The sequence below is a fragment of the Rousettus aegyptiacus genome, unplaced genomic scaffold (assembly GCF_014176215.1).
Source record: "Rousettus aegyptiacus isolate mRouAeg1 unplaced genomic scaffold, mRouAeg1.p scaffold_m13_p_11, whole genome shotgun sequence".
NCBI lineage: Eukaryota > Metazoa > Chordata > Mammalia > Chiroptera > Pteropodidae > Rousettus > Rousettus aegyptiacus.
Window position 1 is genome coordinate 57,869,526 of NW_023416286.1, and position 26,822 is coordinate 57,896,347.

General features: G+C 39.8%; 1 protein-coding gene across 28 annotated transcripts in view; it reads left to right on the forward strand.

Moving 5' to 3' along the window:
• The window catches only part of DOCK9 (dedicator of cytokinesis 9), a 236,178-nt gene that overhangs the window by 203,133 nt on the left and 6,223 nt on the right, over positions 1–26,822 (forward strand). For 9 of the 28 annotated variants that reach the window (XM_036228861.1, XM_036228853.1, XM_036228843.1 and 6 more), the window contains exons 40-52: positions 2,806–2,943; positions 3,062–3,244; positions 4,801–4,914; positions 5,034–5,249; positions 6,736–6,793; positions 9,194–9,300; positions 15,823–15,945; positions 16,784–16,897; positions 17,100–17,105; positions 17,554–17,589; positions 18,484–18,630; positions 21,829–22,039; positions 26,235–26,425. In XM_036228861.1, coding sequence (XP_036084754.1) covers positions 2,806–2,943; positions 3,062–3,244; positions 4,801–4,914; positions 5,034–5,249; positions 6,736–6,793; positions 9,194–9,300; positions 15,823–15,945; positions 16,784–16,897; positions 17,100–17,105; positions 17,554–17,589; positions 18,484–18,630; positions 21,829–22,039; positions 26,235–26,425 — 1,644 coding nt within the window. Of the gene's footprint in view, positions 1–2,805; positions 2,944–3,061; positions 3,245–4,800; positions 4,915–5,033; positions 5,250–6,735; positions 6,794–7,724; positions 7,803–9,193; positions 9,301–15,822; positions 15,946–16,783; positions 16,898–17,099; positions 17,106–17,553; positions 17,590–18,483; positions 18,631–21,828; positions 22,040–26,234; positions 26,426–26,822 lie in introns of all 28 variants that reach the window. The other 19 variants (XM_036228837.1, XM_036228844.1, XM_036228836.1 and 16 more) reach the window with 3 other exon arrangements.

A 26,822-nucleotide genomic window follows, 5' to 3' on the forward strand; every position in this document is an offset into this window, starting at 1 on the left:
ACATCTTTAGGAAAATCACTTTATGTCTCCAGACCTAAAATTTCTCATTCGTAAGACTGGGAGAATAAGATCTGCCTCACAGGACTGCTGTGGGTTTAAAGTGAGATGGCCCTACCACTTTGCTGACATAGACCAGCTCCAATACAGTTGGGGGACAGCCATGTATACCGAATACCATGGGCATAAGCACCAGTTCCACCATTAGCCAGATTGTAAACCTTGGATAGGTCTACTTGATAGCTCTAAGCCCTGATTTCCTTACCAAGAACGTGGCGATTATGCCAACTTTGTAATGGGTTGATATGAAGTATTAAAAAATATCTCCCCTGTATCTGGCACATAGTAGGAGCTTAACTGTTGACTTGAGTGGAGCAATAAGTACCTTCTCCTGTGTTCACACCTTCCTGGTTCTATGATAAAGGGCCTGATTCCTGAGAACCACAGGAAAGGTAGAGTTTTAGAACTGACATGACCTCTGTCAAAGTTTATATGCCTGTGCGCAGAAATTTCTAATGTTTAAAGGTCAGCTCCACCACCCCCGCCTTCCCCCATTTAGAAGTGGGAAAATGGGCAGATGCAACAGCGTCAGCGGTGTCATGCCAAGCCATCGTTGCGTGGCCTAGAGTCACAGGTCCATGAGACTCACTGGCGCAGCAGTCACTGGGACCTGCCTTTGTAAATGTTTACTCAACTGAGGCATCAATTGGAGCATATCAGAAAATTTAGTTATTACATTGAATCAGCTGACAATTATTTGTGGAAAAATTCTCTTTCGTAGTTACAGCCCTATGGTTACTGAGTCTCTTAATTGATTACATCTAAGAAGTTGCCAAAGGCAATCAAGAAATCATGTTCTTAGTGAGAGAAAAATGAAAAGATGTAAGCCCAGAATTCTTGTTGTTAGTATTATATTAACTTAATTTCCTGAACGAAGCTTTCCCGTCCTCAGTAAAAGTGTATAGGGATAAAAAGATGGAAATGAAATACACTCTACGGTTAACCTGTGGTTATTTCTAAGTGCAAAAGTGAAGAGCGATTTTTGTTTTGCTTTTGTTTCCCCCTGTGGGCCTTTCTGAATGTTCAGAGCATTTTTATGTTCAGTGTCTGTGACTTTCTAATTAATGAGAAAGAGACAGAGATACACAAAGACAGACAGAAAGAGAGAAGAAAACCGATTGGAAAATGAAGGAAAGCAGCTGGTAAACTAGAGTGTGTTCAGGATGAAAGGTTGTTTGCCCTTTAAATGAGGGCTTCTTTGTCTTAGTATAAGTGAGCTTTAATTCCATTCTTACAAGAAGGTTTTGGGATCAGAGCCCAAGCAGACTAAAACCTTAACAGAGAGTGAAAAAAGTAAAATTCAGTTCCAGTGGTAGGAACTTGGGGACGGACAAATTCAGACAGCAGGACAGGGGGTCTTGGCAATATTTATATGAACCATCCCTCCTAGATTGCTCCAGGGAAGAGTGCTGAGAAAATAAAAGCTCACGTACAGATTCATCCCAACCTTAATCCAGCCATAATTAGGAAGGACTGTGGTTTCTGGGAACAGTGGTGTTCACAAACAACAAACCATATGAGCAGTTCTCAAAATGCTGGAAACAGCCTTTTTTTTTTTTGGTTGGTGAACAGCTGCTTATGGTTGAGAATTTTACATTCAGTTAATTAAGTCATGTTTTCTGCTTATTAATTTGCTGCTTTTTCCCATGATGGAATTCAATACTGCACCTCAGTATCTCATGATGTAAAGAGCACTGTGAATTCCAGGTGTCCTACCAGCTGTGAATTAATCTGTGAATCACTGGACTCAAAAAAAACAAAACTTATCCCCTGGGTAAAAATTTTTCTCCAACAATAAGATGAGGTAACTCTTGAAACTATAACTCCAGCCATAATTTGCTATGTAACAGAATTATCTGAACATCAGTTATCTCTTTTTATTTGACTATATTGTAAGACTCGTTTGAGATACTGGCCTCTTCACATTTTTTTATTAGTCATTTTCGCCTACTTGTATAAAATGCACTTGCGTGCCCTTGAGCTGTGTGACAGACACCTCTATCCACTGTGTATGATTAGGAGTCAATGAGAGCTTTAGCCATCCAGGCTTACAAGGTGTTTAATTAGTACGAATTTGCCGTTGGTATGAAGAAATCTTGAAGAATGATGGGAAGTAATTAATCGCCACCCTCTTGTTTTATTAACTAACATCTGTGGCACATTAAAATCCTACTAGCTACCACTTATTGACCTGGATCACAATATGAGTTAGATGTTTTCTATACTTGACCTCAAGTCTTCACAGTAGCTGTGCAAGGTTCGTTGTAGGATCATTTGTTTTACAGATGAGAATGGTGAGATTCAGTTTATCTGCACAAGTCCATGCACATGGTAAATGATGCCTGAGCAAAGCCTATATGTTTTCTACCTTACCAAACTGATTATAGAGTACCTGAAAAGCCTAGTGGGTGGAGACAAAGCCTAATTTTTAGAATACCTGTTTCATATACCTCACGTCAGTATTTTTTCCAGCTCATTAATTAACTGACTCCTGTAATGGACTTCTTTGTTGGACTTAAGATGTCACAAATATTACCTCTGTGTCACTTGCTGGTGTACAATAAAAAGTAAACTATCCTAAGTAATAAATTTATTGATAGGTTATTTGTACTATAAGAGGACTTATGGCAGTGAATTGTAAGTTGTGTTAGTACCTAGAAAACAACCTTTGAGACTGAAAATTGTATGAAACCTATTAGAGGTATCTGCTGTGTTTCACTAACCATACTGTCACTGTGTGTTTCAAAGAACCAGCTCCTGACTGACCATGGACATAATCCTCTCATGAAAAAAGTTTTTGATGTCTACCTGTGTTTTCTTCAAAAAAATCAGTCTGAAACGGCTTTAAAAAATGTCTTCACTGCCTTACGGTCATTAATTTATAAGGTAAGTTGTTTCATCAGGGAAGGTCATGACTGATTGTGATACATTTACCTCTTTCCACCCGGAGTTGAAGGGAGCACTAACTTTCATGTGGTCATTTGCTTTCTCCTGCTCGATCTAGTTCCCCTCGACATTCTACGAAGGGAGAGCTGACATGTGTGCTGCTCTGTGCTATGAGATTCTCAAGTGCTGTAACTCCAAGCTGAGCTCCATCAGAACCGAGGCCTCCCAGCTCCTCTACTTCCTGATGAGGAATAACTTCGACTACACTGGAAAGAAGTCCTTTGTCCGGACACATTTGCAAGTGCGTGTAGTTTAGCTTTCCAATACAAGCGTACTCTGTGAAATTCAGTTTCATTGGGAAAACTTTGAGTGTCACATTTATGAACTTACCTCCGTCTTGAGTTAGAGTATTCAAAAGCACAGTGACTGATTTGGTTTACTTCATCTTTTACCTTGTAAACTTTAGGCCTAGGACGTGTTTCTGTTGGTAAATTGACACATACATAGTGAATCAATATTGGCTTAAATTCCATTGGGCCGAGATATATTAGAACCTATGCGAGGATGCCTAATAGTAAAAATAAACATCTTAGGTAAGACACAAAAAAACCAAAGTGGTTCTTTTCTGTCTTCCATCTGCTGACACACCTGCCATCTCTCCAGAGTTAAAATGTCCCAAATTCTCTGCTCTGGGAACCATGCAAGATACTGAAAAGTCTTATGTAAGTTTGTAGATTCTTTTTCCCTGCAAACACATGTAGGAGTGCCCTCTCCTTCTGTGTATTTATTCCTTTTTTTAAATGAATATTTATTACTTGCAAACTACATGCTAGGATCCATGGATCCAACTATGAACAAAACAGAACCCTGTCTGGCTCTCATGGAGTGTACATATCCTGGAGGACAGGCAGCCCCTGAAGCTCGTGTGATGTGGTGTGCCCAGGGCTGTAAGAGGAACTTGAGTGCACCAAGGAGGAGCTTCTGACTGGGGGGCCAATGAAGCCTCCCTCCCAGAGGATGTGAAGAATGAAGAGGGCTTAGCAACCCGTGGGAAAGGATTCTTCTAGGAAACTGCAGAGGTCTTTATAGAGGAGTTGTGGATACGAGTGAGACCAAGTTGAAGGGAGGCATCATTGCCTATGTGGAGAGATTACCTGGACTCCAGTGCTGAGTTAAGTGCTGGGCGAGTTAAGACCTTAGCTAAGGTGACCTCAAGGAAACCATGGTCAAATCTAGGGCAGAGAGGATGGTGTCCTGGACCAGACATGGGGACGTTAAAAGAAAGAGGAGGTTGAGTCAACAGCACTTCATAACTGGTTGTCCTTGGGTGCGGTGAAGGAAAAGAAGGGAATAAGGACGGCGTCTACATTTTAGTTTGAGTAACTGGGTAAAGGAAGCGCTATTCATGGACCCCCCAAAAGGCAGATCCCCCAGTGCATAATTAAGGTTTATATGTTTTAACAAAACTGCAAAGGACAGTCCACTTATTGAATGTATAGTACATATAAGTTCAAAACAAAAACCAAGGAGGTAAATAATGTTTTCCCTTTTTATTAGAGAAAGTAATAAGTGAATAACTATCCAAGTGATATAGGCTTATCTGATTCTCATTCCTCTGCATTCTCCTGATTAACATTTTACTGTGCAAACAAAATACTTAAGGGTAATATAATCACCTTCTGGAATGATTCTTGGAAGGGCAGAGAGATGACCGAGACACTGTTTCCTACATTAGTGTGATCCCTGCGCAGAACTTCCCCTTTGGCCTGTCCTCATGCACATCCTAACTGGAAGCAGGAGCTGTGCCTGGAGCATCATTTGCAGGTTAATTGATTTGCTCACGATTGTGTCCCTAAGGTCATTATTTCCGTCAGCCAGCTGATAGCAGATGTTGTCGGGATTGGGGGAACCAGATTCCAGCAGTCCTTGTCTATCATTAACAACTGTGCCAATAGCGACAGGCTCATCAAGGTAGGTGGCCTGGTCCCATTGTTTTTGCACCGCCAAGACTCCGCCTCATCATCTAATGTGTATGTGGACAGGCACAATGCAGCTGAAGGCCATGTGTTCTGTTTCCAACCCTGTCTTAGCACACCACCTTCTCCTCGGATGTGAAGGACTTGACCAAAAGGATACGCACGGTTCTGATGGCCACTGCCCAGATGAAGGAGCACGAGAATGACCCGGAGATGCTGGTGGACCTCCAGTACAGTCTGGCCAAGTCCTACGCCAGCACTCCGGAGCTCAGGAAGACGTGGCTGGACAGCATGGCCAGGATCCATGTGAAAAACGGAGATCTCTCCGAGGTAGCCCTGCAGACCTCTCCTTCTGAGTTTTTGAGAAAACTAATTATGTCTCCCATGCACTAAAAGAATCCAATTTTGAGAAACATTGCCCAGTAATTAAAAGAAGCCAATTAAAAATATGTGATATTTTTAAGTTTTCGGCTCAAGGTTACTTCATAGTCATTTAAGCATTTCGATGATTTACCTAATCCCAAGGAGATATTTCTGTCGCAAAAGATCTCTTAGAAAACATCTGTGTTCAGAAAAAAAAAAAAAAACATCCATGTTCATACAGATGCCTGCCAATTCAAGTATACTCAGTTTCAGCATCAAAACTCTCTAGTTCTAAAATTCAGCTATTTTGTGATAAAATAAAATTTTCCTGTTATTAGAGTAATGACCAGGCATCTCTTTTCCCTTTTGAGAGTGTCCATTTCCATCTGTGGGTGTGGTAGATATCGAAGTGCCCCCTTGTTTCCTATACGGAGCCGCCATGTGTCAGTAAGCAGACGGCGTGCCGGGGAGTTGGGTGTGTGGGCTCCAGAGACAGACTGGATCACAGACCCAACATTAACTGACTACGTGACATTGAGCCAGTGTTTAACCCCTCTGTGGCTCAATGACATCATCAGTAAAATGGAAGTTGTTAAGGAAAACAATAGTCTATAAGATAGGTTCTGTGTTTCCATGAAAACTCTGTTTAGGGTTTTTGCCTGAGACATTTAGGTATGGTCAATTGTATTAGCAAAGGAATATGCTTTTACTTTTAAACTTCTATAATTAAATCAGTAAAATTAAGTTCTACATTTGAAAAATTTATGTAACTATTTTTACATATTGATTATTCAAGGAGTCAAATGATTCTATTTGACCGTAAATTTGACCATACAGTAGACATAATAAAAATGAATTATAAATTATTAGTAGTAGTCATTTTTTTTTCATTCTGGTAAGAACCAGGGGCTCAGGCATTAGAACTTTATAGTAGCTTCATTTCTAAGAGCTATCTTTGATTTTTATAAGACCATGAGAACTTGGTTTAAAAAAGTCATTTTTTTTCATTTAGAATCCTATGTTTGTAAAAAGGTACAACTTCATCGTTTTTAAGTCAAGAGAAAACTATTAGCCCCTCAAATTTGAGCAGGTCTCTGAGAACCTAGCAAGGCACACACCTTTTCTTCAAATGGTTACCTTTTCACTTTATGAGAAATGATCCAGAAATCTTAGGTATAGTAAGAAAAGATGTTTTTATCTTTTACATTAAAATTTAATAACTGAATAGAAATGAGCCTTCACAAATTATGCCATTTGTCTCAATTCCCAATTTATTTCAAAATTCACTTTGTGTGAATTCCACTTTTTTCAAAAGCCACAATGTCAGCTACTAGAAACACTAGTTGTAACTTGAGATCTAATATAAGTGCATACAGTCATTAGATTTCTGTCTGTGAGGTCTTTTGACATCTTTTATAAATGGTGATTCTGAGACATGTATCTTTTATTACAGGCAGCAATGTGCTACGTCCATGTCACAGCCCTGGTGGCAGAATATCTCACACGAAAAGGTGAGGAATGATTCCTGTGTTCTGTGAAATGAACATGAAACTGTACAAAGCAGCAAAGACCAGACTTCTTGAGAAAGATTTAGAGTTGGGGCATTCGTTTTTGTGTGTGCTGTGTATGCGTGTGTGTGTGTTGTTTTATTCTCTGGCTTGACATTTGTTTGACCGGGTATGCACATCAGAAATGCCAATATCAAAAAGAAAAGTGGACAGCATGTTGTCATATACCCTCTTACAGTGGCTCCATCTCACAAACACTAGTTAATGGGCTCTGCATCTGGGTGTCCCTCACCAGCCAATCTTTAGCTGAAAGGGTTTTATTTTTCCTTAAGATAGTTCCCACTGCAACTGTTTGCCAATCAAAAGACAGTTGTAACAGAAGATCATCAGACGGCATTTTCTGGAAGCAGCCCAGTTGGCTTTATTGTGTGAAGAGGCAGCCTTGCTGGCTGGAAACCTTGCCCCCCAGTGGCAGGAGATGGCAAGGAGTGCATGCCACCTGTTTGTGCATTCTGCGTTGGCCCCCAGATTAGCAGGCCATGCATTCATTCACGGGTTCCTTTTGGTCAGACACCAGTTGCTCATTTCCATTTCAAAGCCAGTGCAGCCTCAAGTGGTGGCATTTGTTGCTGGAACACCAAGGTTCTTAGAAAAGCTGGTTGTGCGTGCACGTATACTGGAGCACAGCAGCACCAGATCTGACTGAGGTTATGTTTACAAAGTGAGAAATGGTAGGAAGTCACAGATGCCGAGACCAGGCGATTTCTTTATTTCTGGTACAGCTGGCTATTTGGAATGAAATTTAAGGGAGTCTAGCTTGTCATACATCAGAGCCTGAAAGAGAAAGAAATTCTAGAAGGGTTCCATAGTCTCTTGCTACCTGCACGTGTCCTGTTGAGACCTATTATCAGGTAATACATTTCCTCATGTTTAGAAGCAGACATAGCCCTCCAGCGGGAGCCGACCCTCTTCCCCTACAACCACAGCACCTGCCAGAGGAGGCGCCAGGGAGGTGAGCCTGAGGGTCAGTCCGGCCCCCGGGGCCCCGGCCGTCCCATCCACATGACACTCAGAGGTGTGGGGATTTTCCTTTTCAACCCTGCATGGATGGCTCTGGCTCTCCTTCCTCCCTTCCTTCTCTGGGCTCTGTGGTTCGATGGCAGTCTGTCCCTGTGGGCAAGGAGCGGCAAGCACTTTGGCCACCACTGTACTTGCGCCACCGGAGCTGAGTCGTGTATTTTCTTGTGCTCTGTAGCCTAAAAGTGGGTGATTGGCTTCCGTAATTTTGCTTTTTGTCCACTAATATATCCTCAAGCTCCTAGATTAATGCTTTTCATAAGGGAATCATTTGTCTCCATAAAACAAAAACAAGGCTAAACTAAGACGGTGGGTGGCAGAGACACTAGACAACCCATGAATGGCTTGGAAACCTTGACTAGTATGCAGCAGGAGGAGCTCTGGCTTTAGGACCTACTCCTATAAAACTTGATTTCAAAATACTCTGTGCTCTTTTTCCGGAAATATGGGAGGTCTCAAACGACTTCTGTTTTGTTGTGAACAGCCTCTCAAAATAGAGTAATAAGACATTTCAGTTGATTATCTTTGCCCAGCTTACATTGTCCAACTGACGTAAAACTTTTCCCAGTGACTCCAAGACAAGTAGAGGCTCCAAAGGGGCCGTGGTTACTGTTACTGTATCCCAGGTATTTATTCCACCTACATTCCCTCTTAGAGAAATGAGTGCCTAGGACCCTGAATGGTTATGCACTCTGTGATCCTGCTCTCCAGTTGTGGAGAGGAAAGAAGGCCTCTCCTTATCCTAGACAGTCGATGTGAAACCAGCTATGACAGCCTCTCGGCTGAAGTCTGTGGCTGTTGAGTTATATCTTGTAGACTGCTTCGTGAAGGAGAAGGACAAGATCTGATCTGAGTTCTGGCTTACCTCCAGCCAGAGTGGGTGAGATGACAGCTTGAAGGAAACAGAGTTGTTTTTGAGTCATATGTATTTCCTTAATTGGCTTTGGCTTCTTTATTTTTCTTGGTATCTGAGTACAAATCAAATTATTGTTTATTATTATTTTATCATTAATTTGATTCGATACCTATTTCAGTTCACTTACAGTTTATTTAAATATTGTATACATTTTAATAAAGGTGGTTGAAAAATAAAAAGAGATGAGAAAAAGAAACAAATTGAGGGCATTGAAGGTTAAATATTTGGAAGTGATTGAAGAAAACCACACAGTGGCCCTCAGACCTCCCATGGGAATGCTGGCCTGAGACATAGAAGATTTCAAAATCAGTTATTTCATTCAACACAAAAACATACAGGGCAGGAAGAACCCTCAGGATTCATCTACTTCCAGCTCAGTAACAGACTCTCCCTTGCTGTCTTGATTCTAGGTATGTTTAGACAAGGATGCACAGCCTTCAGGGTGATTACCCCAAACATAGATGAGGAAGCCTCCATGATGGAAGACGTCGGGATGCAGGATGTCCATTTCAACGAGGTGAGCTGAAACTTGCGTGAGTTTTCAGTGATTTGAATATCTCTGCAGCTGCTGTTTACACACTTCGCTCTAACTAAAATAATTCTCCAGGCAACTGAAACAGAGCAGCAAAAGCAGCTTACCTTCTTCATTTCTAGGAATCCCTCCTTTACTCTGGAAAGAGAGTTAGAAGAGCTGGTTAGTAGTGAAGTGAGCCCGAGAGCTCAAACACATGGCAAAAGGTCTGATATTTTGGCCAGAAAGTTTCTCATTCTTTCCAGCAATTAATTTTTCCAGTTCACGGTTTTTATTGCTGTTTTAATCTGACTTTTAAATCAGTGTCTCCAACACCAGATGTCTCCCCAGGGCCTCCAAACACTCAAAGCCATGAGAGGCCAGACTGGCTTGGGGGAGGGGCAGCCCGCTCAGGCCGGGTACTGGGTGCCTCCACTCATGTGCACTAGCCCAGGTTTTGCCCACAAGACACCTGTCCCACCTCCAGAAGAGACCCAAAAGTTTGACATTAGATCATTGTGGCAATTCCTGCAAGATTCTTGATGAATAGGGTCACCTTGCAGCCACTTATCTATAACTAGAGAGTTTTGAAATGAAGCTAGAAATTTGAACAAATGCCAGTTTTCTGCTTGCATTCCCTGAATTTCCTCTTCCATGAAGAGGAAACTCTGCCAGGAGAGTTTTTCCTGTGTGCCTGCCTCCCCTCAACCTAGAGCAGGATGGAATAGTCAAGGGAAAGCTCTTTAATCTTGCCCATCTTTTAAGGAAAAATAAAATTGTCTGTTTCTTATTGAAAGAAAGAACAGAGAAAGGAATAAATATCTTCTGCCTCTATTATCCTTGTTTTTATGCTACAGAGTCCTACAATTAATATTATGGCTTTTCATCATGTTCTTGCCAGTAGGTAGGGCCTATGAACAAACATCCTCCGTGACATAAACTAGCTCATGAGTCAGCAGTTCTCAAAGTGTGGTCCTGGGACCCCTGGGGTCCCCATGGCCCTTTCAAGAAGTCTCTGAGATCCTTTGCCAACTTAAAGTCTGTGTGAGGCTGGATTTTCTTTGTATACATTATCCAAAACAACACACAGAACAAATTGACTGGAGAAGCAAATATGAGAATCCAGGTTTCTCCTATGAAGTCAGATATTAAAGAGAGTTGCAAAAACGTAAAACAGTGCCACTCTTCTCCCTAAATGTGTTTTTGGAAAATGTTATTTTTATTAAAAATGTTATTTTTCTTAACATGCAATAGGTTTATTATTTAAATTAATGAATAAATAATTTTACCATTTCAGTTTTCATTTCTAACATAAATATTGAGTGATAACACCCACATACATAAAAGTTCTTAGTAATTTTTCAGGAATTCTCAATAATTGTTTGATATATAAATAGGTCTTAAGCCCTAACAGTTTAAGAACCACTATCATAACTTGTCTAGTCTCAAATGACCCACTAAATTAAAAACTGAACATGAGAAAGGAAAGTAACATATATTGAATGTATTTCGTATTTAAATGTTAAAATAATTTTAACCACAGTAGATAAAGTTTTTGAAGTATCCTGAAAAATAAAAAAATCAAGTTGGTTATTACATGGCATTAACAGTTCAGCCGTCTCTCCACCTTGAAATGCCTGGACAGATGGTATTTTTTCATTTTTTACTCTGAAGTGTGACACCTGTCACTGAGGTAACAGGGCCATGTGTTCTTGGCTTTGAACTTCTCAGTTCAGGGTGAGTTTTAACTTGATTTTTCCCTGGGAAGAGGCTCGAATGGGTTCTCTTTGCCGAAGCCACCCTTGTCCCTCATGCCAGGTCAGACCTCCATAGTGTGCCATTCTGTTTGATTTCATGAAGGAAAACAATAATGTCAGGAACAATTACAGATTTGAAAATAAACAGTTCTCAGGAACTAGTCCTGCAGTGATGATAAAATGAAGCTCAAGTTTGCTCATCTGATTAAGTCACAGGCTGGAATAATCACTACAGCCCAGGGAATTAACCTATGAAATCAAGTATAGACTCGATTGAGGAAATTTGTGAATGGTACCCATGTGATAGGGATAACTTTATCAGTGATTTTCAGAATATGGATTTTCCACTCTGTCCTTAAAGCATAAAGTGGTAAATCTTTAACAAAGTCCACAGTACACAATGATCTATAATGATTAGGATAAGACACACAGGGGTTATAAAGTCCTGAGCAAGCCCTGCACATCAGGAGTGAAACTAGCTGGGAATGGAAAGAATAACATGTGTTTCTAAAAGCCAGGGAAACAGATATTGCCACTTGCATTTTTGCTCAGCTATCAGGATGTTTTAAGAAAAAGAGAAAGTTGAAAACGTCTGTCAGAAAAGAGAATAGGTATATAACACATAGCTTAATAAAAATCATTATCCTTTTAGTCTGCATTATTAGATATATTTAAATGCCTTTAATGCTCTCCTAACATGATTTTAGAGGAACTATCTAAAAATATACAGTTCTCCTCTCAGTAGGTCTCAGATGAGTTTTTATTGGGCACAGTTCATCTTTCCTGACTCTGACCTCAAGAACAGACTCCCTTCCAGCTACTTTCAATTAAAGAAAAACATCCCATGTTTGCTTGTAATTTTATTTCACGAGTTGGATTCCATGCAGACTGAAGAATTCTGAGTCCCATATGGTATCAGAATTCTACACAGCCATTACAGGTTTGAGATCTTTCCCTCATTATCCTAGACAGTCAGGGTCCTGGAAGAAAATAGGTGGCACCTGGGGGGAATTGCAGAAGTCTAATAAAGGGACTGTTTTTTTAAAGTTCGGGCAGGGTTTAGGAAAACCAATAAGACATATTGCAATATCCTTGAGGTCAGCAGCAGCTGGGTTACCACCCCTCAACCTGTGGACTAAGCAGGGGAGAGAGAAAAGCTATACAGAGGGGCTGCCTGATAGGACCTGTGGGTGTTATTTTGGGGAGGGCTCAATCCCGGCACTCTGGCAGGGAGCGAGCCAGTGAGTAGCCACCCCACCCTCACTCTCTACCTGATCCCCAGTGTCCCACTGGGCCTTCTGTTAGCCGACCCAGCCAGGAGCCAGAGGACAGGGAGCCCAGAATGCAGGCCAGCAGTCCTGGGGCATCAGCCCCCAGAGCACAGAGCAAGAGAGAACAGGCCTGGCAAGGCTGAGAGGGGGCTCTGGAGGGAAATATGAAAAATGCAGTCCATCTTCATTATTTGCCCACTTGCTGACATTTTGTTGTAACCCCCCAAATCAGTATTCATCAAGATGCTTTTGTGACCATTTGGGGACATGCACAGAGTGCCAAAAATCTGAGCTTACCCATTCCTAGTTGAGATGGAACGGGGTAATACTCCGCCTCCTTGTTTCAGCTCTCAAGCTAAAAACAGCTGTCCTTTTCTGTTTAGTGCCATGTGTTTCACATCTTTGTGCCTTTTGTTGATGATTTTGCTATTTAAGAAGTGTAGTGCCATAACACTGTATAGTTTTTCTGAGCACAGGAAGGCAGTGATGTGCTTTACAGAGAAAATACTTGTGTTAGTTTAGATAAGCTTTCAGGCATGAGTTGTAGTGCTTTGGGCTATGAGTTCGATGTTAACCAACAGTGTATACTAAGTCAACAAAGGAGAAACACAGGTAAAACACGGTTTTGTACTGATTCATTGTCGAAAATTTTGTGAGCAGAGGCTCTCAGGAACCTAACCCTATATTTCCGAAGGCAGAGTGGTTCAATATTCACTAGTTCATTGTTCATGGTGACTTTATACACTGTAAGTACCACAAATAATGAAAATGAAAATCAGTGGTATCTAGCACACTCAACTCTTGTTTCATATAGTAACAACTAATCACCATTGAATATAGCAAATGTTATATGAAGTTTGCAGGGCAAGTTTCTGGCTTATATTTCTATTCAAAAACAACTGCCCATACATAACAAACATAAAACATTACATCTATAGAACATCCAAAGCAAAAGACATATTAACAGAACACATTGGATGATTCCCCTATGTGTGTCTCATCCAAGCTTGGTGATTGTACTTGGTAAAGTTGTCTAACCATCCACTTTTCCTTGACCAAGAGTGCTCTTAAAATCATGAAAGTTACATAATGTGTCCTTACTATTATGATTCCCTCAAATCTAACAGTAGGAAGTAGTGAACTTGGCCCATGGAACATCTCTAATGCTCTACCCTTGGTTCAGATCAGGATATATCCCCCTACTGCATTTTGCAAATATTTGCTGAGCTTCCTTGCCACTGTGCTGGGTGCTAGAGATACAAAGGTGAGCAAAATGTGGTCCCTGCCCTAGCAAGCTATACTGATTTGTTGCTTTCTTCTCAGGATTAATACCTAAAACACTGCCTTCTATGAATTACAAGTTGTCTGAGTTCTTTGTGACCAATTGCTCCTCTCTGCATCCCTGATTCCCTGCACATTTGTTTAGCAGCACACTTACCACCATCTTTTATAATCTCTTAATGGACCTGTCTCCACAGTAGACACAGCTCTATGAGAGCAGGAAGTGCTTTATCCACTTGATTGTTAACCTTCCCAGTACTACGCAGAGACACACTAACGACTGTTAAACTAATCCCTGCTGCTCTTAATTCAGGGTGTCTACACTTGTGACAGGCCCTACCCTTTATTTACAGTATTACAGAGGATGCAGACATGTTAAAAGGTAACTATAAAAAGCCTTAAAAATATATTAGCAAAATGAATCTAACAGTATATAAAAAAGAGAACTGCATCCTGACCAAGTGCAGTTTACCCTGGTAATGCACCATTGGTTCAACATTGAAAAACCAGTCAATATAATTTAAAATGTTAACAGAATAAACAAGAAAAATCATATGACCATCTCAATAGATGCAGAAAAAATCATTTGAAAAATTTAACATCCATTCATGATTTTTTAAAAAAGGAGTAGAAAGGAACTTCCTCAACCTGAAAAGATTATCTACAAAAAAAAATTTAAAGCTAACATTATACTTAATCTCGAAAGACTGAATGCTGTCACCCTAAAATTGGGAACAAGACAAGAATGTCTACTTTTGTCACTCTATGCAATATTCTGGTATAGGTTAGAGCCAATGAAGTAAGGCAAGAGAAAGAAATAAAACTCTCTGTTCACATAAGATGCAGTTTTCTTTTGTGACAGGAAATCTCAGTGAATTTAGAGAAGAAGCTACTAAAGCTATTGAGTTCAGCAAGATCACAGGATATAAGATTAATATATAAAAATCATGTAACCTTTTTAGGGATTATTATACCATTGTTTCACTGTATTGTTAATGATTATATAGTTTTTACAAATACATTGGATGACTTTCACTCTTATTCAAATTTTATTCCCTTGAAAAAATAAATTATCAAAATTTAAAAACAGTACTATTTACAATAACATTAAATAAATAAAACAGGTATAAATCTGTATAGATCTAAAAACTATAAAACACCAATGAAAGAAATCAAGGAAGACCTAAATAAATGGAATGAAGACAATATTGTTAAGATGTCACTTCTCCCTAAATTGATTTATAGATTCAAAACAGTCCTGATTAAACTCCCATCTGGAGTTTTGGTAGAAATTGACACACTGACTAAAATTTAGATGGAAAGGTAGAAGAACTAGACTAGCCAAAACAATTTTGAAAAAGTCAGAAGAATCATGTTACCTGATTTCAAGATGATTTTGCCACTCCCCCCCACTAACCCCCAACCCCAAGGTACAATTGGCAATGTCCGGATTTATTATTGTCATGATTTAGGGAGAGGGGGAAAGGAGACATTCCTGCTACTGGTATCTAGTAGGTAGAGGCCAAGGATGCTGCTTAGCATTCTGTAATACACAGGACAGCTCCCAAAGCAAAGAATTATTGGGCCCAAAATATCAGCAGTATTGCTCTAGAGAAATCCTTCCATAGAGTTCCAGTAATAAATAAGACAGTGTGGTATTGGCACAAGGACAGTGTTAGCTTCTTCCAAAGTGTAAGGACTTTAATGGAGGCAGGGCAACTATCCAAACTTCAAAAAATAGAAATTTCCAGCAGAAGAAGGAAAGGATGTTGGTAATGCAGGCATAGTGTCTACCACAAACCATCACTAAATTGTTCTGAGATGTTTAGTTTGGGTTGAAGTCATGCTTAGTAATGCTCCATGTCTCGGTATGGTCATTGTTCCTCAGAAAAGAAAAAAAAATTCAAATTTATAAAAAGAGAACTAATAACAAAAGTTAAGAGCCTTTGTGAAGCTATCAATGTCAGTTTTTTTCTTGCAATTAACTATTACAGAGCCATACAGTGTGACTCTTCTGCTTGTAAACATGATTGAAAAATAACTCATTGAATAAGAACATAGTGATGAGTTGTTACAAGGGTAGAGGTCAGTGTTTTAAATATTCCATATTTTGAAATGTTGCTTTGAGCTGTCTTCACCAGTTATGTATTCTGCAAGGAATACAATATCATGTTCCTTGTAACACTCTTTTCTGGCCGGTGGCCTTCTCCTTCAATCAGGATGTGCTGATGGAGCTCCTAGAGCAGTGTGCAGATGGACTCTGGAAGGCTGAACGCTACGAGCTGATCGCCGACATCTATAAACTCATTATCCCCATTTATGAGAAGCGGAGGGATTTTGAGGTATCTGGTTGGTTTTTTCCCATTTGATTTGAGAAGACAGTGGAATGGCACATATCCTTAGACCTTCTCACATGTAAAGAGAACAAGCATGCCATGGTCAGAGATAAGCAAGTGATCTCTGACCCTCCATGTGGTCACCTCCTTGTCATCACCCTGGAAGTCACCACCCTCAGCCATCAGATGTCACTCACTTAGGCCCTACCTCTACGCAGACCCCAAATCTCAAACAATGATTGGTAGTTCTGGAACTCCACTTTTGAAAGGTTGCCAGGAGTGACTCCATAGTGTTGTTAGTGGTTAGCATGTCTGCTTTACATACAGAAGGACCTGGATTCACGCCCCAGATGGCGCCACAGACCATACCCCAGTGCGCCAGGCCCTGGGGAGAAAGTAAAGAGGGGGGGAAAAAAATTTAAAAAGAAAGAAAGGTTGCCAGGAACAGAGTTATAATCAATCAGCAGTTGCCTTTTTTCTCAGAACTCTTTGATGCTCCACCCCTCCATCCTTCTTAGGCTGGGGAAATCATCCAGTTTATCTTAACATATCCAATTGCGTAAGAAAAGCAAGGACCAAAAATGCCATTAAAAGACTTTATCATCCCCAACATTTCATGTTAGGCTGGTAAACAAATTGCTTACTGGATTGTAGAAAGATGACCCTTCAGGTAGAAACATTGCAATTTAGAAATGATCAATACCAGTTGTACAATCGAAATACATTCTTAATTTTCTTTTTAACTGAATTCCAAGGATTTTTCACCCACATGATCTCATTTGTTATCTTAAAACTGATTCTACTAGTTCCAAGTAGGAAGAAATTTTTTCTTCCTGTTTTCCAGAGGCTAGCCCATCTGTATGACACACTGCACCGGGCCTACAGCAAAGTGACTGAGGTCATGCACTCGGGCCGCAGGCTTCTGGGGACCTACTTCCGAGTGGCCTTCTTCGGGCAGGTGAGCCTCTTCTCTGTTCTGTTTGTTGTCTCAGGTCCTCTTTTTAAAAAAAATCTATAAAATTGCATTTTGTAAATTTTCTGCTTTCTATAAATGTTAATTTGATGAATTGATTATATTTAGTATGATTCTTATCTTCCTCAGTAGTAAACATTTTGCTTTTTTTTCTTTCTTCCTGTCTTTTCTTTATTACTTTCTTAAGGCAGCGGTAAGTTCTCCCTTCATAAGACTTTTTTAGCGGCATCTTTGGTATTTCAGTGTGGTTTGCATATTTCCTTTGCAAGTCTGTATGCATATATGTCCAGTCATTATAAACTCCAAAAAAAAATTAACATTATATTCCATTTACAGAAATAAATCATGTTTTCTCATACATCTATACTGCATGTGTTAAACCAAAATTAAGACTTTCTAGTTTCTTTTGTCTCTGTGCATCTCTTTTGTAATATAATATCTGCACAAGTATATTTACCATTGTAATATTTCAGAAACCCCATATGAAAGGGTTAATTTAAAATTAACTGAACATTTAACCTCCAAGTCTCTAACAAGATTAAATAGTATAAATTATAATCCATTTGTTTAGGGTGTATGATTTTCTATAAGCATAATATAACCTTCAATTTATCCTGTTATTATCTTTTGTAACTTTATAGCAATACCAGTTTACAGACAGTGAAACAGATGTGGAGGTAATTACAATAAATGCTTAAAAAGCAAATAATGTAGTGAAATTACTGCATCTAAACTCATAGTTTGATGTGGGTGTTTTTTGTTTCATGTTAGTCTACATTTTTTATATGTATACTGTGTTTTTGGCACCATTTTCTCTTTTATTTTAGATGAGAAACATTTTTTAAAATTTATTTCAAATATTAACTTCAATCTGGACTTTAAATTTTTCAACCTTTTTCACTTCCCATTCAGTTCTTAGCCTTGTTGTATTCAGACATGATTGGTGCTCAAACAGATGATGATGATGAAAATATCGGTGATATGACAGCAGATATGACTGGCGATAATGAAAATACTTTCTGATATTATGTTACAGCCCTTTAATATTATTCTCATAAGTAAAGCAAAATAGAATTTACACAAACTGTACATAGCTTTTGCTGAAACTACTCCAGACCCAAATGCTTCCATTTATACCACAATCCTGTGTAAGTGGGAGCAGTCAGGAGAAAGGGTATGTTTGTGTTTCTGAGGCCTGCCTACAGCAGACTGCTGAATCATTTCTTAGCGAGTTCCGTTTCTTGGGAATGTGAAACAGGCTTGAATCTCATCATCAGACTTCACTGAGAGAACACATTCTTGAATCTGCAGTCTTTCATTTCACTCAGTGCATAATGACAGCATTCATGAATGAGTTTGCAATTTTGTGTTTTTCCTTTATCTTTGCACCCAGATTTCACATTATTATCATTTTCCTTCCTATTGGGAAAGCCTGTTTAATTAAGATTTTATTTTAGAATCATTCCTCTTTCTTTTTTTTTTTTTTCTCAACCCTTTAACAAAAGAACACTTCCTGGGTGATAGCCTGGCCTTGTATTTGGGGACAGGTCTAATTGTGCTCTGTGTCACAGGGATTCTTTGAAGATGAAGACGGAAAGGAGTATATTTACAAAGAACCCAAACTCACGCCTCTGTCAGAAATTTCTCAGCGACTCCTTAAACTTTACTCAGATAAATTTGGTTCTGAAAATGTCAAAATGATACAGGATTCTGGCAAGGTATGACCATGCTTGGAAACACTTCATAGCAGTTTAATATTGTTTTGATTACGTACGATTAACGTGTGTAGGTAAAAATGTGTATAGAAAAAAAAGACCCAGGAAAAAATTAAGAATGATTGGCTTTGAGTAGCAAGTATATTTTTTTCTTCTTAATGCCATTCTGTTCTTTCCAGATGCTCTTCATTAAGCAAATCTTTATTTCATCATTTTAAAAAGATATTCTTTTATAAAATAATTAATGCCTGAAAGGATATGCCATTTTTCATCTAGATATTTAGAATTTTAGAAACTGTAAGAGGAGGGCCCACAGTTCTGTTTCTCACTGCACTGTTTCCTTGCACTTTGCATGGTGCCTGGCCTATTACCTGACATTCTGACTGAGTGTTGGATGTCTGGACAGATGGACCAGCAGACGGACAGATTGAGGAATGAACTAACTAGCCAGCACATGTATAGGAATGAGATCTACCTTCTAGGTAGAGAGACTGTCTTCTATGGTACTGCTCTCATGACGACCCTTGCCGAACCTACTTTGTTTTCCTGTATATTTATGTGTCCCACTGTCCTCCCAAAATTGGGTATCCCTTTGCTTCCTGAAACTCTTGTTCTTTGCATTAAAAATTCTCCTCCTGCTCAGTAAGTATCCAGCTATGGCAAGCTCTGCCTCAGGTCCACCTTTAGGAGGCTCCTTAGTTCATTTTCCATCCTGAGCCCGGCTTTGGGGTGAGTACTCAGTGTCTGGAATCTCTTTCCTTGGGGCCATTGTTTTCTCCAAATAAGAATCTCCCAGTCTCCTGCCCACGTGGTAGGGAGGGGACAAGGAAAGGGGTGATTTTGGATTCTGGGTACACAAGACAAGCAACAGCCGAAGGTGCCGGGTTCAGCCTGCAGCCTTTCACCTACTCGCCCTGTGTTCTGCTCTGCACCTCATCCTTGTTTTCTGCTGAGACTGGTGATCCCACTTAGACTTATTCCAAACCAGTTTCTCCAAGGAACATTCTCTTCTCTCTTATGGGATGAGGGCTAGGAAAAGGAACCCAGGATTCTGCCACTCCAGATAGATTTGGGGCCACATGCTCTGGTTTCTGCCCCACACCTCTCCTAAGCACCTTAATTCTAATGCTGGACTCAATGGATATCAGTCTGTTCAGGCTGCTATATAAAACCCATAGACTTGGAGGCTTATAAACAACAGAAATTTATTTCTCATAGTTCTAGAAGCTGAGAAGTCCAGGCTCAGGGTGCTGGCAGATTCTGTGTCTGGTGAGGTCTTTCTTCCTGGTTCATAGGTGGCAATCTCACTGTGTCCTCACAAAGTAGAGAGGGGTGCAGGAGCTTTGTGGAGTCCCTTTCATAAGGGCATTAATCCCATCATGAGGGTTGTACCCTCATGACCTAATCACCTCCCACCTTCTAATGTCATCACATTGGAAGTTAAGATTCCAACATATAAATCTGGGGGAACGTAGACATTCAGTCTATAGCGGCACGCTTCTTGGGTGTCCTCCAACTCACTCATTGCCCCTCTTTGTGGAAACTTGAATTAGAACTTTCTCCACTCTGCCAAATTAGATAGCACACCTCTGTTCACCTGCCTTCCAGAAATTCGTTAGACTCTCTCATCCACTGCTGTCTTCTCTCCTCTTTTCTTGGTCCTTGCAGGTTAATTCTATACTGTCATTTTAACAGCGTTGCACAAAGAAAAAGAGATAAGCATGTGCTGTTGATTTGTTTTTAACCCTAAACCTCAAGGCCACCTTGTTGGTCTTTCTAGACCAACTTACTCAGGTCCAATTTGCCTTTTTCTCTGGAACCAAAACCTTCTGTCCAGATCAAGTTGTGGCTTTAACATTATAACCTTTTTTCAAGGTTCTCATGCGTCATTCTTCCCGTCTTCACGTGTGGTCCTTGATGCAGCAGCTGAAAAGCTACCTAGACCTTCTTCTAAACACAGTTCTCTGTTCCTTCTGCTGATATGTACATACATACAACTTTGAAAATGGAGACTAGGAAAATACTACTTAAAATAGGCAAGACTGTTTCCACTGCTTCTAAATTGTTTCTGCTAAAGAGAGTTAAGTTTAATAGGTTTGAATACAATTATAGTGATTGGCCAAATGGCTATTTCTAAAATAGAAATAATAATTCATGACTATGTATTTTCTTAACTTCCAAAGGTTAAGGCACTTTCACATCTATTTTTTTATTTTTCTTCACAAACATCTCTGAGAACAGTGGTACATGATAATGTGAGAGCAGTAAAGCCATCGCGGCCTGCCCAGATTCCAGTAAAATCTCCAGTTTTTCTGCACAGTCATTTCTTGCATGTCCCCTTTTACTGTTCTAGAAGCTTAAATACAGTTAATATGTGCAAAATTATTTGTCTCCTGAATAATTAGCTTTTGTTTCTTTTTTTGGAAAATGCCTATGTTTAATCTTCTAGTGTGTCCCAAAAGTTAGAGCACCACTAATTCCAGCAATGTAGTTTTAAAAGCATTTATGTGCTGAATTAATCAGGAACTAAACTTATGGTTAGACTAGTCTTGGATTAGTCTGTATCTGTATTAAATTAATTTACATCTGTTTCTATCTAGTCTGTGTACAGATTAATTATAACTTTCACACCTAGGTTATAAACATTATTACTAAAATAAACATGTCAACATCATAAAAGAAATAGTGGGGATTCTTCTAAATTAACTAAGACTAAAGAGACATAACAACTGAATGTAACATGTATGCATCGATTAGATTCTGGTTCAAACAGAAATAGCTATAGATAACATCCTGGAGACATTTTAGAAATTTTAATACAAACTGGGTATTGGGTGGTATTTGGGAGTTAGTTTTGTTAAGTATGATAATGTGTTGTGGTTATAGAAGAGAATGTCCTCATGTTTAGAAGATGTTGGCTGAAGTTTAATGATGTGTACCACTTACTTTGAAATAGTTCAGGTAAAAAAAGAGTCTATATGTGTAGATGTATGTGTATGCATATTTGAAACAAATATAGCAAAGTCTTAGCAATTGTTCTAAGTAGTGGGTATGTGAATACTCATTGTACTATTTTTTCCCCAACTTTTCTGAATTTTTCCAAAACTTTTATTACTAGAAAGTGGAAAAACACAGCTTAGGTATGCTTTAAAGGAGTCCTTCAGGTAGCACCAGTCTCACATTTCATTTATTCGTTTAAAGGTCAACCCTAAGGATCTGGATTCCAAGTATGCGTATATCCAGGTGACCCACGTGATCCCATTCTTTGATGAAAAAGAATTGCAAGAAAGGAAAACGGAGTTTGAAAGATCTCACAACATCCGCCGCTTCATGTTTGAGATGCCCTTCACTCAGACTGGGAAGAGGCAAGGCGGGGTGGAGGAGCAGTGCAAACGGCTCACAGTCCTGACAGGTACCACTTCCCTGGCTTTGCCGAGGACTCACATCCAGACGTCAGCCTGGAAACCAACACAGAGCTCTCTGGAAGGGCTCTTCGAGCTTGCTTAACTTTTCCCACATATTCACTTCAGTTTAACGTTTATCTAATGTCTGCTTTTGAATACTCATGACATTTTCCTGTTTATCTGTTTGCATTTTCTTCTCCCAGACCAGAAGTTCATATCCAATATCAGATCACTTACCCTTAGAATCTGATGAAAACAATTGGCCCTTATCTCTTCAGAATGCTTTCACACACAATTTCAGGTGATTTACCAACTCCTGAAACCCACACGGACCCCTCTTAGGCCTGTGGCCCACAGGTCAGGAACCCCTGCACACAGTCCTACATCTGTCTCACAGAAAGAAACCTCTTATGATCTCTGGCACGCAGGTCCCAGTATGAACCCGCTCAGATATTTTAAGCTGAGTGAACAAATGGGACATAAAGCTGGATCCTACTCACCCGGTCTCTAAAAGTGGTTGGCCAGCCTCAGCTTGAATACTCCAGTACCAGGAAGCTCACTGCATTCAGAGGCCACCTATTCGGTTGTTACAGAGTTTTCATTTATCCTCTCGTACTGTTTAGCCATCAATAACCCATTCTCAGAAATGTGTTTGCTTCATTTCCCAGGTCCTGACAAGTGTAGAGTCATCCCGGGAGTGAGTTTAACCGTGGAGGGGGGTTTGGGGGAGGCTTGACTTATCTGCTCTTAGGTTAGGTTCAGCAACATGACTGGGGCAACTTAAAACACTTTTTTGACTTTAAAAAAAGTCAGTAGGGAGACCTGTTCAGAAGGACAGGTCCTTCTGAACGTTTTTCAAAGAGTGGCCATAATTTCGTCGAACCAGGAAAGCGTCCGCTCACTACTTGTCCAGAAGTCAGCACTGTCAAGTGTTCCATGTGGACGGTCATATGACACATCATCATCATAAAGGTTCAGGTGCTGCATTTCAGTTGAGGCTCCGCTCTCACCATTGAATTGTACACTTAAAATAGGTGAATTATGTGTGATATGATTGATATCTTAGTAAAGCTGTTAACAAAGTAAGAATATGGCTTGTCATAAAATAGCTCAGAACAGCATATTGCAGAGGATTTTTCACCCTTCCTACCTATTAGGCACCTAGGATAAAAGTTAAAATTAAAAAAAAAAAAAATCCTATGTTCTTAAAGAAAGAGTCCCTATTCCTGCTCTTAGAATAATAAAATAACATGTAAAGCACAGTATCATCTCTTCCCTATAAGTCAATGAATTGCTTTTCTAATGGACACAGAAGTACATTCTTCTTATTAAGATAACTACATTTCTAAAGGGAGTCATTTTATGAGAATTATCAGTTTACAATGTTTATCGCTATAGCTGTGATGACGTTAAATCAGTGCTTATCAACAGTTGTTCCTGGAAGTGCAGCCTCAGCATCACCTGGAAGCCTGTTAGAAATGAAAACTCTCAGGCCCCACCGAGACCTATGAATTAGACACTCTGGGGATGGGGCCTAGCTACTTGTAAGTGACAAGCCCTGAGCGATTCTGATGCCACTCAGGTTTGAGAACTGCTTTAAAAAATCTTCATTCCCTGATGAATCAGCGCCAGAATTTTTTATTATGATTGTTCTGTCTGCTCTGGTAGCGTAGTGACTCATAGCAGTTATTACCATAGGGAGTTTTCCCTGGGCAGATTTCCTTCAGGATTACAATTTACATCTTGTCACAGAACTATTTTAGATTAGATAAAAGACTTGAGCGAAACTCTGTACCTGTCAGAACGGAGCGGACCAAGAGTAACTCCACTGCAGAGAGAGGCCAGGTAGACACATATGTCGTTGGGGCGGGAAATAACCACCTTGCACACACACAGCTGGAAGACTGAGAAAGTATGAGGAGTGCAAAGCCTAGGCCTGGGTCCTGCAGACACGCATCGTAGCTTCACTGTGTGACCTTGAGCAGGTCACTTAACCTCTCTGTACCTTAGTTTTCTTACATGTAAAATGATAGTTGTACTATCCAACTCACATTAAAGAATTTTACAAATCATACCCAGGAAGGGAAGAAATGTACTTCACTTTGCTAGATCTTATCTACCATTTGAGCACCTTGCCTGTGAGACTGATGACCAAAAAGACATTGTGGTATGACAGAACACAAAAATAAGGGTGTAATTCTTGCCCTAAAAGATCTTAAAATATCTAAAGGGAGGAAAGAGGGAGATAGATAGGAGTGATGGAGGTCAAATATTTGGTGATGGAAGGAAATTCAACTTTGGGTGGTAAACACACAATGGAATATACATATAAAGTATTGTTGAATTATACATTTGAAACTTATTTATTTTATTGACCAATGTCACCCCAAAAATCGATTCTAAAAAAAAATATCTAAAGGACAGTTACTGAGCAGTGTAAAGATTTAGAGAAGACATTATAAAAATGCTACTAAAAACGTAAAATCTATCAACCTTTAGTTAAAGATACGTAGACCAGTATATCCCGAAGACTTTGAACTTGAGTTTTCCTTCCTGTTATTAATACATTAGTTTCTCCATTGTATCATTTCAGATCTGACCTTTGGCCTTCCAAGTTGCTGGGTCATTCCCCCCTTCCTGCGCTCAGAGTCCAGCAAGGGCTCACTCTCCTGGGTAGTTCAGACAACAATTTGTGATCATTTAAGATCACCCTCCAGTCCCCTTCAGCATAGGTTTCTGAGCCCGTCTCCCAACCCGATCCCCTGGCCCTTCTTTCATGGAGCTCCTGCAGTGGAGTTTCTTCCCAATCACAATGCCAGAGTCTTCCAAGTTAAGCCCAGACTCCCACTCAGGTTGCTCATATTCTTCCGCTCTTCACCTTCTATTCAGTCAAATCAGACCATACTGTCACTTCTCAGCCATCTCTTCCTCCCCCATCTTCCTGAAGAACTGCAAATCACTAGTGTGGGCAGTTGCTCATGAGGTGATATTCGCTCAGTCCGTCACCTAATTTTCCACCTTCCAGGCCACTTTTCTCTTTCATTTGTGTCCTCAAGGAACACAAAAAAATAGGAAGCGCGGAGCCTTGACTTTAGATTAATAAAAACATTTAGACACTAGAACAAGCCTGTGAGTGTGTGACAAATGAGATTGCATCGAGTGTAACATCTCCAGCTTGCGCAGACTTCCGGTGGCCCGTTGCAGCTCTATGTTCTGTGTGGAGCTAACCTGTTTTGTCATATTGTTCTAAGTCCTTTCTGAATAACACCTTCCTCCCAGCCTCTTAATAATAATGAATCTAAACTCAACACCTGCATCTTATTTTTACATGTTAAAAAAAAAATAAGCTTTTAAGTATATATGTACAGGTCTATTAGTAAATATATGTTAAATGATAATATTATAGTTGTTTATATACCATATAAAGCAACAAGACAGAAATTCGGAACAGACCCAAATTAGAACCAGCTGTTTTCTGTGTTCATTTTTAAACTTAACTCTTTGGTGTTGATAAATGCAGGTGTCTTAATATGATAAATGAAAACTTATTGATTTTGGTTAAAAAATGTAGTATAAGAAAAAGGAAATATTTTTATTTACTTTTTTATTTGTTTAAAAATATTAGTGCAACTTTAACAGTTTATGAATTTCTAGTTCATAAAATACTTTGCTTGGAAATATATTCTCACTTCCTATTTTTCATTAATTTCTCTCATTTGTGAAGACTTAGGCATGTGATTCATAGTTGTTCTGTGGAGAAAAATGAATTTTCTTAAGAATATTTTTATGAACTATTTTCTGGACTTAATCTGTATGTGATATATCAAAACTGTTTAGTCTTTTTTATATTTCCAAAACCATCTTACACCTACTAGCTCATTCAAATCTCACAACTTCCAAGGAAGGCAAGTCATTCATGGATGAAAAAATTCAGGAGGGAATGATAAAGTGATGTCTTCAAAGATACACTTCTCACATAATGTTAACAAGGACCCAACTTGCTTGACTTTATATGATACAACCTGTCATTAAATAAACACAGTGATAAAGAAAGACAATATTCTGATTCCATGAAATACTGGCATATGGCTTTGGCAAGCTTTGGTTCCTTATCTGTAAAATGGGAATAATAATTACTTCTACCTCAATAATGGTAAAGGTCATGCAGGCTGTGGAATAAATCTGGGACCCCTTCCTCTGCAGCAATACACTGCTTCCCTTACGTGAAGAAGCGAATACCAGTCATGTATCAGCACCACACCGACCTAAACCCCATCGAAGTGGCCATTGACGAGATGAGTAAGAAGGTGGCTGAGCTCCGGCAGCTGTGCTCCTCCGCCGAAGTGGACATGATCAAACTGCAGCTGAAGCTCCAGGGCAGCGTGAGCGTCCAGGTAAGCCGGGCGCCGAAGCAAACCACAGGGCAACAGAAGAAAAGGCTCCTTTAAGGTCTTGGAAAATTTCAGGTCGTTTATACCAGCCAGGTCCGGTGGAGATCCTGGCTTAACCACGGGCTCCTGCTGTTACCTCCCCTCACTGTCCACTGCAGTTTCTCCTGATGCAAAAGGGAGCAGTAGACTTAGGGTACCACCCGCCACCACCTGCAAGAGTCGTTCTCACTAAGCTGTCTGCCAGTGGCAGGAGACTGCTCTCCATACTAACCTCGTTTTTGGTAATTCAGGGAATTCTGCATGCCTAACTGGAAGCATTAAGACTCTTCAAAATGTAAAGAAGTGTGGGTAGCTCTAGGTTTTCTTATAAAACTATTGTTTTCTGGTTTCTATGAAAATT